Raw genomic sequence first — 15,674 nt, 5'->3', positions numbered from 1 at the left:
ACTCCAAGCTTCCATGTTTTCTACGGCACTGCTGGGGCAACCTATCTTTTACCAAAGTTAGATTATTTGGAATCTCCTTTTGTCCACATTGAATTTTTCATTGTTTGACATTGATCAGCTTGTGCATTATCAATATGAGACTTTATGTTCCACATCTTCTAGAAATTTCTCACTTTTTGCTTTTTTGATGATAACATTTTCTAAATGCTTTTTTCTTGTTTTTATTTTTTTTTGTTTAAGACAGGGTCTTGCTCTGTCACTGAGGCTGGAGTGCAGTGGCATAATCACAGCTCACTGCAGCGTTGACCTCCTGGACTCAAGTGATCCTACCACCTCAGCCTCCTGATTAGCTAGAACTACAGATTTGCATGACTACTCAGCTAATTTTTTTTTTTTTTTTTAAAGAGACAAGATCTCCCTACGTTGCCCAGGCTCTTCTGAAACTCCTGAGCTCCTCCTGCCTTGGCCTCCTAAAGTGTTGGGATCACAGATGTGAGCCACTGTGCCCAGCCAGTGTTTTTTTTTTTTTTTTTTTTTTCCTGTCATTTCAGTGAAAATTTTCAAGAGTGGGAAAGTAAATGTAAGGGTTCAGTTTGCTGTCTTGAAACCAAAAGCCTGGAATGTTGTAAGATTATTTTGTGTGTTTGTATGTGTGTGTGATTTTTTTTTGTTTGTTTTTTGCTTTTTGTTTTTGAGACGGAGTCTCGCTCTGGCACCCAGGCTAGAGTCAGTGGCGTGAACTTGGCTTACTGCAGCCTCCGCCTCCTGGGCTCAAGCGATTCTCCTGTCTCAGCCTCCTGAGTAACTGGGATTATGGGTGTGCACTAGCACACCCGGCTAATTTTTATATGTTTAGTAGAGATGGGGTTTTACAATCTTGGCCAGGCTGGTCTTGAACTCTTGGCCTCAAGTGATCTAGCTGCCTTGGCCTCCCAAAGTGCTGGTATTATAGGCGCAAGCCACCATGCCCCGCCAAATGTTTTAAAATTATTTTTAAAAAACAGGCTGTGCGTATAATCCCAACACTTTGGGAGGCCGAGGCGGGCAGATCACTTGAGCTCAGGAGGTCGAGACCAGCCTGGGCAACATGGTGAGACCCTATCTCTACTAAAAATATAAAAAATTAGCTGGGTTTGGTAGTGCATGCCTGTGGTCCCAGCTACTCGGGAGGCTGAGGTGGGAGGATCGCTTGAGCCCGGGTTGGGGGTGGAGGTTGCAGTGAACTGCGATTGCATGACTGCACTCCAGCCTGGGTGACAGAGCGAGGCTCTGTCTCAAAACAAACAAAAAACAAACCAAGGGCCAAGCGCAGTGGCTTGCATCTATAATCCCAGCATTTTGAGAGGCTGAAGTGGGAGGATCACTTGAGGCCTGGAGTTGAAGATCGGCCTTGGCAGCATTGCAAGACCCTTGCCTCTACAGAAAAACAAAAAAACAAAACAAAACAAAATTAGGTGTGGTGGAATGCACCTGTAGTCCCTGCCATTCAGGAAGCTGAGGCAGGAGGATTGCTTCAGCCCAGGAGGTCAAGGCTCCAGTGAGCCGTGAATCACACCAGTGTACTCCATTGGGAGTACAGAGTGAGACCCTGTCTTTAAAAAAAAAAATAAGCAAAAAATCCCACAAAAAACCAAGAATGTTTATTATTTAAGAACTGATATTGAATCTTTCTGTAAAGCTTTTAAAATGTTAATGAACTTTTACCTCCCTGGATCATTTTCCTCATTTTATTTTAAATATAGATTTTTTTTAGAAAACATATGCTTTTGTTAGGTGTGGGCAAGCTGGATGTGTATCCTAACTTCACCACTTTATTTACTCTTACTTGCTTTTTTTTTTTTTTGAGATGGAGTCTCGCTCTGTCACCCAGGCTGGAGTGCAGTGGCACTTGGCTCACTGCAAGCTCCGCCTTCCGGGTTCACACCATTCTCCTGCCTCAGCCTCCCGAGTAGCTGGGACTACAGGTGCGCACCACCATGCCCGGCTAAGTTTTTTTTTTTTTTTTTTTTTTTAAGTAGAGATGGAGTTTCACAGTGTTAGCCAGGATGGTGTCTCCTGACCTCGTAATCTGCCTGCCTCAGCCTCCCAAAGTGCTGGGATTACAGGCGTGAGCCACCAAGCCCAGCCTATTTACTCTTACTTTCAAGTGCATACCACAGGCTAATCATTCTGTGAGATGCTGTGGATTTTAAGACACACAAATCAATAATCTCTGTCCATAAGTATTATGCAATCAAGGAGGGTAAATAGACACACTGCTAAAAACACAATTATGATAGAGTACATGTTCTAATAGCGGGATAGATAAAGTCCTGTGGGACTATCAGGGAACAAATGATTAATTTTATCTAGATGGTAGGAGAGCTTTATTCACAGAAGGCATGTTAGTTGAGCTGGTCCTTAAAGAATAAATATGTAACAAACCTGCATGTTGTGCACATGTACCCTAGAACTTAAAAGTATAATAAAAAATAAATAAATTTTTCTTTAAAAAAAATAAATTATTCAATAGTTCGTAAAAATACAGAAGACCCATTCTAGGCAGAGGAAAAAACATGAGTAAAAATGTAGAATGGTGGAATTGATGGTATGTTCTAAGAATGGTTTCTTGCTCAGTGAAGGTAGAGCATGGAATATATCAGAAACTTTTCTTATCACCAAAATGATACTATTTGCCCTAAATATACCAATAGGGTACTTGTGGGGGTAAATGGAAATTGGAACGTAGGATTATGAAAACTATATATATATATATATATATATATTTGAGACTCTTGTTATTTTTGAGGTCATGATAGATAAGGAAAAGGAGGTGTGAAGAAGTGGATCAAGTAAGAGGATTGAAGTGACACTACAAAATCGAGGATAGAGGCTAGGTGCAGTGGCTCATGCCTGTAATCCCAAGACTTTGGGAGACCGAGGCAGGCAGATCACCTGAGGTCAGGAGTTCGAGACCAGCCTGGCCAACATGGTGAAACCCCATCTCTACTAAAAATACAAAAAATTACTTGGGTGTGGTGGTGCATGCCTGTAATCACAGCTACTTCGGAGGCTGAGGCGGGAGAATCACTTGATTGGAGACGGAAATTGCAGTGAGCCGAGATCGTGCCATTGCACACCAGCCTGGGTGACGAGCAAAAAAAAACAAAAAACTTCTCAAAAAAAATAAAAAAGAGTATAGAAAACTTGAATTTGAGTTTTCAAAAACGTTCCTTTAATATCTTAAATGTAGGAAAAGCCTTTTCTATGGCAAAGGAATGTATGTATACTTATGTAGTTTTGTTCTCCTTTGGAAGTGTAGTATTTAGACACAATATGTATCTTGGACTGAAATTGTTTTTTGTTGTTGTGTTTTAGGTGGTGAAAACAGTTGGTTTGCGTGAGGTCTGGTTTTTTGGGCTGCAGTATGTAGACAGCAAAGGTTATTCTACATGGCTTAAACTAAATAAAAAGGTAAAATATGTACAATAACATTAAACTAATAATTACGTTAAGTTGAAGTTATGAATTTGTGCTGGAAAAGCTAAGTCTGACTGATTCTAAGCTTCCTTTTGTAGTTATCTGTTAATCATTGTGAGCTACCATCCTTTTTTAATTCAGTCAGGCACCATCAGCTTACCATCTCAAAAAAAAAAAAAAAAGAAAAAAGACATGCTTGCTTTTCCTATTTGAAAACTTAGCCTATGACAAATATTAAAGCAGGTATTACAAATGGCATACTAAGTACTTCAATTTTGATGTAAATACCTGTAGGATAAGCTTCTCAAGAATATGAAGATAAGTTTTCAATTTGGTTATTGGAATCTGAGTTATAGGTCACATTTAAGAGCATAGAACCTTTTATCACATATATTTGTTTATAGATTTAGAATATTACACACTAAAATGTTCATAGATTTAGAATCTATTTCACTTCATTTTCGTCCAAAAAGAATTTGATATGACTAGGTCTAATTATTGTAAACTTAAGATTTTTGTTGATTATACTTGAAATTATTTTTCCAGGTGACACAGCAAGATGTTAAAAAAGAGAATCCTTTACAGTTCAAGTTTAGAGCTAAATTCTTTCCTGAAGATGTTTCTGAGGAATTAATTCAAGAAATAACCCAGAGACTCTTCTTCTTGCAAGTTAAAGAAGCCATCTTAAATGATGAGATATATTGCCCACCGGAAACTGCAGTTCTTTTGGCTTCCTATGCTGTCCAAGCCAAGTATGGAGATTATAATAAAGAGATTCATAAGCCAGGCTACCTGGCTAATGATAGACTCCTACCCCAGCGGTAAGTGAAACATGCGTTTACATTATATTGTCTGAAAATTATATTCCAGAAGTTTATAAATAAAATGTATTTCAGGTTTTTAAATTTTTTTTTTATTTTTATTTTTTATTTTGGAGACAGGGTCTGGCCCTGTCACCCATGCTGGAGTACAGTGGCGTGATCTCAGCCCACTGCAACCTCTGCCTCCTGGGTTCAAGCCATCCTCCCACCTCAGCCTCCTGAGTAGCTGGGTCTATAGGCACATGCCATTGTGCTCTGCTAATTTTCTTTTTTAATGTATTTTTCATTGAGATGGGGTTTCATCATGTTGCCCAGGCTGGTCTCAAACTCTTGAGCTCAAGTGATCTGCCCGCCTCAGCCTCCCAAAGTGCTGGGATAACAGGCATGAGCCACCGCATTGGCCTTTTTTTTTTTCAGATTTTAAGTTGCTAGCTGGATCACAAGGTATACTTCTAAAAATCATTAGCACCTCTGTAGATTTATATGCTCTATAATTACCTAAGGTTGATCTATCTCTTCTTTCCTCATTCCCGTAGGGTAAGCAATACATGGAGGCAGTGATAATTTGAACTTGAGGAAAGGATGTGACTGTTGCTGCTTGGTACAAATTCTAACACAGGCAGGTGCTTAATAAGTGAGAGTAAGTGGCAGGCTGTGTTTTCTTCATAGAATTCCCTGACTTTTTTTTTTTTTTGTCCCCTGAGATGGAGCCTCACTCTGTCACCCAGGCTGGAGTGCACTGGTACAATCTCAGCTCACTGAGATTGGAGTCCGCCTCTCGGGTTCAAGTGATTCTCCTGCCTCAGCCTCCCTAGTAGCTGGGATTACAGGCATCTGCCGCCACACCCAGCTCATTTTTGTATTTTTAGTAGAGACAGGGTTTCACCATGTTGGCCAGGCTGGTCTCGAACTCCTGACCTCAAGTGATCCACCCGCCTTGGCCTCTCAAAGTGCTGGGATTATAGGTGTGAGCCACCATGCCCTGCCAAAATTTAATTATTAAATGCTATAGTGTTCTGCCCTTTAATTTTCTAGCAATAGTAGTCACCTTGGAAGAGGATAGAATTATGTTAAGTTGTTCACAAAGAGAGTCAGGAATATGAGATATTTGATAATCTGTTTATATTCTTCTGGTTTTGAATGTTATTCTAACCTAACATCCTTCGTCTTAGATTTAAAGTACTGAATTGAATAATCAGACTATTATGGTGGAATTTCATTTCATATAAGGATTACCTTTTGCTTTATAATCAGAATTACTTTAAAAAAAAATTCCAATGTTAAAGAATAAGAATGGTTTATCTAAACAAGTACAGTGTCAGTCTTTCATTGTTAAGCCAGATTGTTGTTTGGTTGGACAGCAGATGAAGTAATTGGCTTACATTTCATAACTCATGTGATTAAAAAAATCTTTTAAACACTACAGTTACACTCAAGCACAGTTTATTTATTTATTTATTTTTTTTATTTTTTATTTTTTTGAGACGGAGTCTCGCTCTGTCGCCCAGGCTGGAGTGCAGTGGCGCAATCTCGGCTCACTGCAAGCTCCGCCTCCCGGGTTCACGCCATTCTCCGGCCTCAGCTTCCCGAGTAGCTGGGACTACAGGCGCCCGCCACTGCGCCCGGCTAATTTTTTTCTATTTTTAGTAGAGACGGGGTTTCACCATGGTCTCGATCTGCTGACCTTGTGATGCGTCCGCCTCGGCCTTCCAAAGTGCTGGGATTACAGGCGTGAGCCACCGCACCCGGCCGCACAGTTTATTTTAAATACATGTGTGCTCTAACCCACTCTGTTTAAAAAGAAGGAAAGTGGCTAAATGCTTTAGATAGGGTTGCTTGTGGTTGCTAGTGCAAATTCCCATTTCAAGATTCGTTCCTTAATTTTGTAGGTCAGTTGTTCTTTCAGAGTTGATATTCCATGAAGGACTAATTCAAGCCATCTAAATGAGACTTAGTCATAAAGTTAGAATACCATTTTTTTTTTTTTTTTTTCTGTTAAGAACAGAGAGAATATTTTCACAGTGATTGGTTTATTCCAGTATGGTATATATAGCACACTTTTTCTCAGTATCTTAAAAGTACAACCTGGGAAGGAAATAAGTAATTAGGTTATTTGGTGATGACAAATCAAATAAAATAATTTAGTGATTCTGACACTTTCTGATTTCTTGTATTGAAAAACCCAAATGAACAATCTGTTCTTACTATAGAAAAGTTTAGCTCTCGTGGTATATAGATAATTAGCTCCACCAGACAGTATTGCTTCCCTTTGAAAAGAGCTAGATAGGGCTGGGCGCGGTGGCTCACGCCTGTCATCCCAGCACTTTGGGGGGCTGAGGCGGGCGGATCACCAGATTAGGAGATCGAGACCATCCTGGCTAACACGGTGAAACCCTGTCTCTGCTAAAAATACAAAAAATTAGCTGGGCATGATGGCGGGTGCCTGTAGTCCCAGCTACTCGGGAGGCTGAGGCAGGAGATGGCGTGAACCCGGCAGGCAGAGCTTGCAGTGAGCTGAGATTGCGCCACTGCACTCTAGCCTGGGCAACAGAGCGAGACTCCGTCTCAAGAAAAAAAAAAAAAAGAGCTAGATATACATAAATTTTTACATACCAGGTTTCTGACCTGGGCAGCTGGATAGTTGGTAATACCTTTATCAAAATGAGAGGAAAAAAATACATTTGAGGGGGAAGATAAATTCAGTTTTGAACCTTTTGAGTTTTAAACATGTACAGTATAACCGAGAGAGATATCTAGTATTTGCATACGTGGGTCCAGACGTTTTAGAACAGTCTTGGACTGTAGATACAGTTTTGGGAATAATCAGTGTATAGATGGTAATTAACCCATGAGAATGAAAGAGATCAACCTGCAAGTACATGCAAAATGAGAAAAAGACCTAGAACAGACCTTGTTGGACCTCAGCTTTTGTCTTTGGGTTCTGCATTCACAGAGTCAATCAACCACAGATTGAAAATATTTGAAAAAATAAAATAACACAGCGATGAAAAAGTACAAAATTTTAAAAATACAGGATAACAATACATAGCATTTGTAGTATATTAGGTATTATTAGCCTAGAGATGATTGAAAGTATACAAGAGGATGTGCATAGGTTATATGCAAATATTACACCATTTTATATCAGGGACTTGAGCATCTACAGTTTTTGGTATCCACGGGGAGTCCTGGAACCAATCCTTTATGGATATGGAGAAACAACTTTACTGAGACAAAATGGCCAGAGATTCAAGAACAATACTAGAAGATGGCTGGGTGCAGTGGTACATGCTTGTAATCCCAGCTGCTCGGGAATCTGAGACATGAGAATCACTGGAACTTGGGAGGCGGAGGTTGCAGTGAGCCAAGATGGCACCACTGCACTCCATCCTGGGCAACAGAGCAAGACTCCGTCTCAGAAAACAAGAGTAATACCAGAAGAGTATTATGTCATGGAAGCCAAGGAAAAAGAATACTTTATGGAGAGAATGGTCAGCACTGCCAAATAGTACCAAGAGGTCAAGTATGAGGAGAACTAAAGTGTCTGTTGGAATAAGGAGATTGGTAGTGACCTTAGAAAGAACAGTTGCCAGCTGGTGTGGTGGCTCACGCTTGTAATCTCAGCACTTTGGGAGGCCAAGGCAGGTGGATCACCTGAGGCTGGGAGTTCGAGACCAGTCTGACCAACATGGAGAAACCCCGTCTCTACTGAAAATACAAAATTAGCTGGGCGTGGTGGCACATGCTTGTAATCCCAGCTACTCGGGCGGTTGAGGCAGGAGAAGCGCTTGAACCCAGGAGATGGAGGTTGCGGTGAGCTGAGATCATGCCATTGTACTCCAGCCTAGGCAACAAGAGCGAAACTCTGTCTCGAAAAAAACAAAAAGAGCAGTTTCCATGGAGTATTGAGTGTTTGAGCCAGATAGTGGTAGATTGGGAGCAGTGGATGTCAGGTATGGAAACTGAGGTTAATGTGTAACGGACAGCGCATAAAGGAAAGTTGTCTCTGAAAAAGAAAAAAAACTAGGGATTGGGAAAAATTGATTATTTTAATTCATTTATTCACTCTACAAATTTTTGAGGCCCTCTTTAGTACTGGCATTGGGCATATAATTGTGGTAAGCAATCGACTGCACTGGGTTATGTCTGCAAGGCTGATTGCATGCCTCTCTGCGAGCCCAGAGGCCAGACAGCAAGAAAGATGAGAAACTAGAAACCTAAGCTCTCTAAGAAGGGAGATAAAACTCTTCTCCCCAAAAGCAAGAGCTTGGAAAAGATGCCTAGAGAAAGGAGCAGAGTATAATAAGAACATAACAGTATGTCTCAGACCCCATTAAGGAATGTACTCTAGTATGTAACTTGTCCAGGGGGAGATTTTATCATTCCTTTATACTGCCAAGAAATCCCCAGATTTCATGCAAGATTTATAGTAAAACAGTAATATTTTAACACCAGAGCTTCTGGTGTCAGTAAAGTAGGATCTGGTAAATAAAGGTGAATAATTATCATATGAGCCAAAGGGAATAGAAATCATAATCTGTAGTGTGCATAGTAGGTAACTTATAAGCATGTTGACTTTGCTGATTTGGTGTTTAGTAGTAGTGGAATATAATGTTTGTATTTGGCTGGGCGTGGTGGCTCACACCTGTAATCCCAGCACTTTGGGAGGCTGAGGCAGGTGGATCACTTGAGGTCAGGAATTCAAGACCAACCTGGCCAACTTGGCGAAACCCTGTCTCTACTAAAAATACCAAAAAAGAGAAAAATTAGGCATCATGGCGCACACCTGTGATCCCACCTACGCGGGAGGCTGAGAGCATTGTGGCACACGCCTGTAATCCCAGCTACTTGGGAAGCTGAGACAGGAGAATCACTTGAACCCAGGAAACAGGTTGCAGTGAGCTGAGATTGTGCCACTGTACTAGAGCCTGGGCAACAGAGTGAGACTCCATCTCAAGAAAAAAGAAAAAAAAGAATGTTTGTGTTTGCTCACGTTTGAATTAAGAACGCTGGAAGGATACAAAAACAAGTTATTTGGGGAGTATTGGACTGGAGTATGACTTTTTACTCTGCTTTTTAATTGAAAGTATTACCTACATAAAACAACAAAATTAGTAGCAAAAAAGTAAATACATAAAGGAAGAATTAGGGCCTAAGAATTCTGGTTTTCAGTCTGGTCTTTACTTTTTCTGTTAACAATGAGCCATCTTTTAATTTAATGTTTTATTCCTTTGAAATATTTGGATTCCTATAAGCTATCTTTATAATCACTTTTTGGAGCAAGTATTATTCCAGAGAATTTAAGGATCCTGGACACTTTTAACTTTGAGATAATTACTGATTATTCTGATGCAGTTTTAAAAAATAAGAGAGATCCCTGGTAACCTTCACCCAGCCTTCCCTGATGGTAACATCTTGTGTAACTACAGTACAATATTACAAACAAGATATTGACATTGATACAATCTAGCCGCTTTATTCAGATTGCATCAGTTTTACCTGCACTCATTTGTGTGTGTATGTAATTTAGTTCTATGCAATTTCATGTTTATTAATATATCTGACAACTACCACAGTCAAGTTACTGAAAGGATTCTCTACTTTTAAAGTGTATGCTTTTGAATCATAAAGTCATTATAATGGGTTATTTTTTTTGTCCTTTTAGTGTATTGGAACAACACAAACTAACAAAAGAACAGTGGGAAGAAAGAATACAGAACTGGCATGAAGAACATAGAGGAATGTTAAGGTATTTGGGTAGCTATTTTCTATGTTTTTTTTTTCCCCCTCATATTAATTTCATGTCATTACAGTCATTATTATTACATTATTTGCAAAAGATTATTTGACTTTTGTAAAGTACTAATTTTTAATTCCAGGTATTTTTGCAACTTTAGTTTGATATGCTCCTACTTAAATATATTACATTTAGTTTTATTTCACCAGGGAGGATTCTATGATGGAATACCTGAAGATTGCACAAGATCTAGAAATGTATGGAGTCAACTATTTTGAAATAAAAAATAAAAAGGGAACTGAATTGTGGCTAGGTGTTGATGCCTTGGGTCTGAATATTTATGAGCATGATGACAAGTAAGTAAAGTAGTTGCATAGTGAACTAGTCATTGTTAGTGGTCTAAATGACTTTAATCTTACGTCTTGTTTTTGAGAGTAGTTTCTTGTCTTGATTACCCTTACTACTATTTGTAAACTAAAAGATTAGTTAATGCTACATAGACTTGTAGATATTTTATCTCCATTTTTTTATCACCTTGCAGTTTCAGGGTTTTACTTTTCAGTGTATTTATCAAATGAGATGATTTGCTTTTAATTGTATTGTGCTGCTTTAGCTCTTGTGAGTTATGTCTAGTAACTTAATTAAAATTTGCTCCCTCGATAGGTGAGAAATAATTCTGTAAAATGCTATTATGCTTGACAAATAGGTTGAAATTGAACATACATATGAAATCAGGAGCAATGAGAGAATGAATTCAATAAATATGTCTGTTACATCTTAGAGGATATTTTTTGAACATTTATATAGGAATTGTTTTGAATATGTTTGGACAATACAATAGAATATCCCTGTATTATGCATATTGAACACTGTAATTATATCTTGAAATTGACCAAATATTTTTTATTATATGCGTATAATTCATCAATATTTTATTATATATAATATATATATTTACATATACATATTATATATGTACTATATAAATACCTGGGTAAATACTATATAGAGACAGTATATTATACACATACACATGCAATATAAAATACATCAGACTCTTTTCAGGATTAATAACTACAATTGTCTTAGACTTTAATTTATTTACCATACCACATAAGCATCCAAGTGTATGCCAGTAATTAATACCTTTTCCTGAGGCATTATTCTTTATTCTAGGTTGACTCCAGAATTTTAGTTTTCATTATTACAGATATCTAATAATATTACTTTCAAAGCATGTGTTATTCCAAACAAGAGCATTTTACTATTTTTACCCTAATGTCTTCTCATGTTTTTATTACAAAGCAAGTTAGAATGTTATGTCATCCAGAAGAGAAATTTTTGAAAAGCAAAAATGACTTCAAGACTAATTTTTGTGAACTGAATCTTTATTTTTTGTTTTATAGAATGGGATCTTGCTGTGTTGCCCAGGCTGGTCTTGAACTCCTGGCCTCTAGCAATCCTCCCGCCTCTGCCTTCTCCAGTGCTGAGATTACAGGCACGAGCCACTGTGCCTGGCTTCTTCATTTTTTTTGTTGTTCAGGCACATATTGGAGCAATTTTTTTAAATGTTAAAAAAGTTATTGTATTAGCTTCCAGTCTTACCTCACAAGATTGTTGTGAGAATTATATGAGGCAATTGCTTTAGAATTTTTCAAAGTAGCATATAAATGTAGCATAGTGTTATCTAAAATACTATGTTGCGTTCCTGCAGTCTTCGTTTTAAGCAACTTACTTTGACTTATATCAGAGGCCACGAGAGGGCAGTATAACACGTGCATATTGAGTAAAGAATGTTTTACGTAGTAAAGACTTTGCTGTGCTGCAATACCTATTCTGCTTGAGAACTAAAAGGAATATAAATAGGTAAAAACTCATGCCGTGTTGTCAGAAGCCTGGCTAAAAGATGTCTTCTGGCCAGTATAGGTGTCGAAATCATTTCTCAGTCTTAGTTATTAGGACAATAGGACAATAGTGATGCATTTGGTGGGTAGTCTGCAACAGTAAAATACATGAAAAGGCAGAAACAAAATCACTTATTACAATGTGATTCCCTATGTCTCTGTGTGTAGGGTGGTAAAAAGGAGGCAGCTGCTATGTATAGTCTCAAGAATTTGAATGCCATCTCTACCATTTATGCAAATATTTATGTATGTGAGTGTTTAAAATTTTTAAGTTGAGATAAAATTTGTATACCATAAGATTGTTTCAAATATACTGAAAATTAAATATTTTTAGTATGTTCATGAATATCCAGACATTTTCAAATTAAACACAGGAAGTAAGTACTGTTTTTTTTTTTTTTTTTTCCGGTAACTTGCCCATAATTCACATGATAAGTTATAAAGGCCTTTTTTTTTTTTCTGCCTCCTTCTTACACATATTTAAACTGTAGTTGTAGCTTGAATCCAAACAGAATAAAAACCGAACAGCTAGTTCAGACCCCAAGAGTCTCAGTTCTACATTCAGGTCACCAGGTAGTTTTTAAAGATAATTTTAGGAAAATATACTGCTTTTAAGGTTCATGACACCTTTATGAAATCTTTGGACAGTTATTTGTTTTATGTGATTTATTAATTTTCCCCTTAAAAGATAAGGTCAACTGTAGTTATGAATTAGTTAATACATTTTGAAAATCTGGAACTAAGTCTTAAGATTGGTCATTCAGACAGTTTAGGTCCTAAACAGGAATTTTATTCATTGTTTCCTGCCTTTAATTAAGGAGATGCTTTCATTTTTTAAGGTTAACACCTAAAATTGGTTTTCCCTGGAGTGAAATCAGAAATATTTCATTTAATGACAAAAAATTTGTTATAAAACCAATCGACAAAAAGGCACCCGTAAGTAATTTCTTTAATGTTTTGTGTATTAACTGTTTAGTATCTGCTCCTTTCCTGTGACATCACTTGAAGAATAACAGTGTTCATTTATTAAATTGCTTCTGAGGAACACTCTCTTTCCATAGGTCGGCTTTCCCAGTGACGAAATAATATATGTTAATAAAAATTCAAAGCTTTAATTTTTTAAAGTAAGATGTAAATATTAGAATTTTATTTTATTTGAGATTCAGTTATAAATAGGCAATATTTATTAGGCTAATGAAAATAATCACCATTCCTAAGAAAAAGTTTTAAAGCATTTCTTCATTGGTGACTAGAATTTAGTAGAGGTAGCCCTGTTCTAAATTAACTTCGTTTATACAGTTTTGCTTTATGAACTTTGTATTTTTGTATCTTGAAACCTTTAAGAAATCTTTTTATTTAAATAGATTTTTAAAGTTCCTCTAATGTCAAGTATACTGTAGTATCCTAACCCTGTTAGTTATTGAAAAGATAAAAGTAAGGAGAACAGGCTGGGTGCAATGGTTCAGGCCCATAATCCCAGCACTTTGGGAGGCTTGAGAGTCGCAGATCACCTGAGGTGAGGAGTTCGAGACCAGCCTGGCCAACGTGGTGAAACCTCATCTCTACTGAAAATACAAATGTTAGCCAGATGTGGTGGCTCATACCTGTAGTCCCAGCTACTCGGGAGGCTGAGGCATGAGAATTGCTTGAACCTGGGAGGCAGAGGTTGGAGTGCACTGAGATTGCACCACTGCACTCCAGCCTGGGTGACAGTGAGATTCTGTCTCAAAAAAACAAACAAACAAAAAACCCAATTCTAGGTTAAAAAAAATTCTACAGCCATGAATTAAGAACCAATTTTGACATTAATGGCAAATGGCGTATAAGGAACAGGTACTCATAGTTACTTTGGAGAATGAAAAGGAATAAATGACGTTTAATGTATTGCAAGGATAAGAATATTAGCCTCTTTACAAAACTGGTAGGATATGAAAAGGTGAGGAACCAGTTACGTGAAAGTATGTCATACTCACGGAAATTGTATGATTTCCTGATTTCTAAACTATATGTAATATGACATTAAAATTCATACCTCATGTTAAAATTTAGTACAGATTGTTATGAGAGACAGTATCCTTCAGGAAGATTTTAAATTCAGAATACTTTATGTTTAGGATTTTGTTTTTTATGCACCTCGTCTGAGAATCAATAAGCGGATTTTGGCCTTATGTATGGGAAACCATGAACTATACATGCGAAGAAGGAAGCCTGATACTATTGAAGTTCAACAGATGAAGGCTCAGGCTAGGGAGGAGAAACATCAGAAGCAGTTGGAAAGGTATGGAGTTTTTGACCTTTCACTTTTAATTGATAGGAGTAAGCTATCTAAAATTTAAGACTACTCAGCTTTTTAAATGTACCTGAAATTTGTATTTTTTAGTATTTTCATTATATTAAAATTCAAAGACAGTACTATCACTCTATCCTTTAACACAAGTATGTATACTTTTCAAGTTAGAAATCTTTGACAGGTATCTCGGAGAAAATAGCGTTTTGTGACTAATTTCTTGCTTTTCACTGTTAGACATTGTTTTAGATATAGTAGTTTGAAATTTTCAAAATTGTTTTACTTGTGACTTACATTTCTTAATTTTTTCAGGGTAAGAGTGTGCTGAATAGTTACTTTGAAACAATGTCAGTGACATTGTAGAACACAATTGAAATATCACTGTGCCAAGTAGGGTAACATCAGTACTCCCTGCCAAAGACCCTAATCTTTTTAACTCTGTTTCTCTTAGACTTAAAAAAGAAACAGTTAAATATATTAAATTGATAATTTTTTAAATTGAATGATAGTGAATAAAATTCATATCAACCCTGGAATCAGATTACTGGGTCCAGTAACATTTATTCCCAAATCTGGTTTTAGATTAATTTCAACTTTGTGCTTTATTGAAAAAATTTAGGGGCCAAACTAAAGTTAACCTGTATTGCATAAATCTTTATGGAACAACGTGATAGTTTTAGAAATAGAGTAGGTCCTTAAAAAAAAATTGAAGAGCCCTAAACATACATATTTTAAATATTGGATATAAGGTGCTTTGTATCTAGTAATTAAGGAAGCCATCTGCTAGATACTGTTTTGCTACTATATTTTTAGGTTTTATATTGAATGATTTTTTTTCTTATTCAACAACTTTTCTGTGTAATTAAGAGATTTTATTGATTTTTACCTATTTTGTAATATTAACTCAAATTATCTGCCTTAGAGAAGTTAACTACATAACAAAACATTTTTTATATGGGTATAAAGCTTGTCAGTAATTACTGATCCCACTATTAAAGATACTAAGTTGGTGAGCTGAGCATGGTGGCATGTGCCTGTAGTCCCAGCTGCTTGGGAGGCTGAGGCAGGAGGATTGCTTGAGCACAGGATTTTGAAGACAATTGGGGCAACAGGCAACATGCAACATAGTAAGATCCTTTCTCTTAAAAAAAGAAAAGTAATGAGTTGGGTTGTTAACTTTGACGGGCTCTGTCTTTTTTTATTGTGGTCATGTGCTTTAGCATTACATTGTGGTTCTAATCTTAAATGCTTTTTAAAAATACTGTTTATTGGGCTTTACTTTCTATACAGTACATTCTTATCCATCATAGCCTTGCATTTGCCTCTGTCAAAGAGAAGACTTCTTTTAGTTTCTACTTAATTTTTTTTTTTTTTTTTAAGTAGAGACGAGGTTTCTCCATGTTGGTCAGACTGGTCTCGAACTCCTGACCTTGTGATCTGCCTGCCTCGACCTCCCAAAGTGCTGG

General features: G+C 37.2%; 1 protein-coding gene across 4 annotated transcripts in view; it reads left to right on the top strand.

Annotated features, from left to right (window-relative positions):
- Nucleotides 1–15,674, top strand: part of LOC105493642 (radixin) — a 116,096-nt gene that overhangs the window by 29,066 nt on the left and 71,356 nt on the right. For all 4 annotated transcript variants that reach the window (XM_011761458.3, XM_011761457.3, XM_011761459.3 and 1 more), the window contains exons 4-9: nt 3,358–3,453; nt 4,006–4,280; nt 9,946–10,029; nt 10,227–10,373; nt 12,761–12,857; nt 14,036–14,199. In XM_011761458.3, the coding sequence (XP_011759760.1) occupies nt 3,358–3,453; nt 4,006–4,280; nt 9,946–10,029; nt 10,227–10,373; nt 12,761–12,857; nt 14,036–14,199 (863 nt within the window). The remainder of the gene's footprint in view (nt 1–3,357; nt 3,454–4,005; nt 4,281–9,945; nt 10,030–10,226; nt 10,374–12,760; nt 12,858–14,035; nt 14,200–15,674) is intronic.

The sequence above is a fragment of the Macaca nemestrina genome, chromosome 12, assembly GCF_043159975.1.
Source record: "Macaca nemestrina isolate mMacNem1 chromosome 12, mMacNem.hap1, whole genome shotgun sequence".
Lineage (NCBI taxonomy): Eukaryota > Metazoa > Chordata > Mammalia > Primates > Cercopithecidae > Macaca > Macaca nemestrina.
Note: the sequence above shows the minus strand (reverse complement) of the source record. Positions and strands in the feature narration are given on the sequence as shown.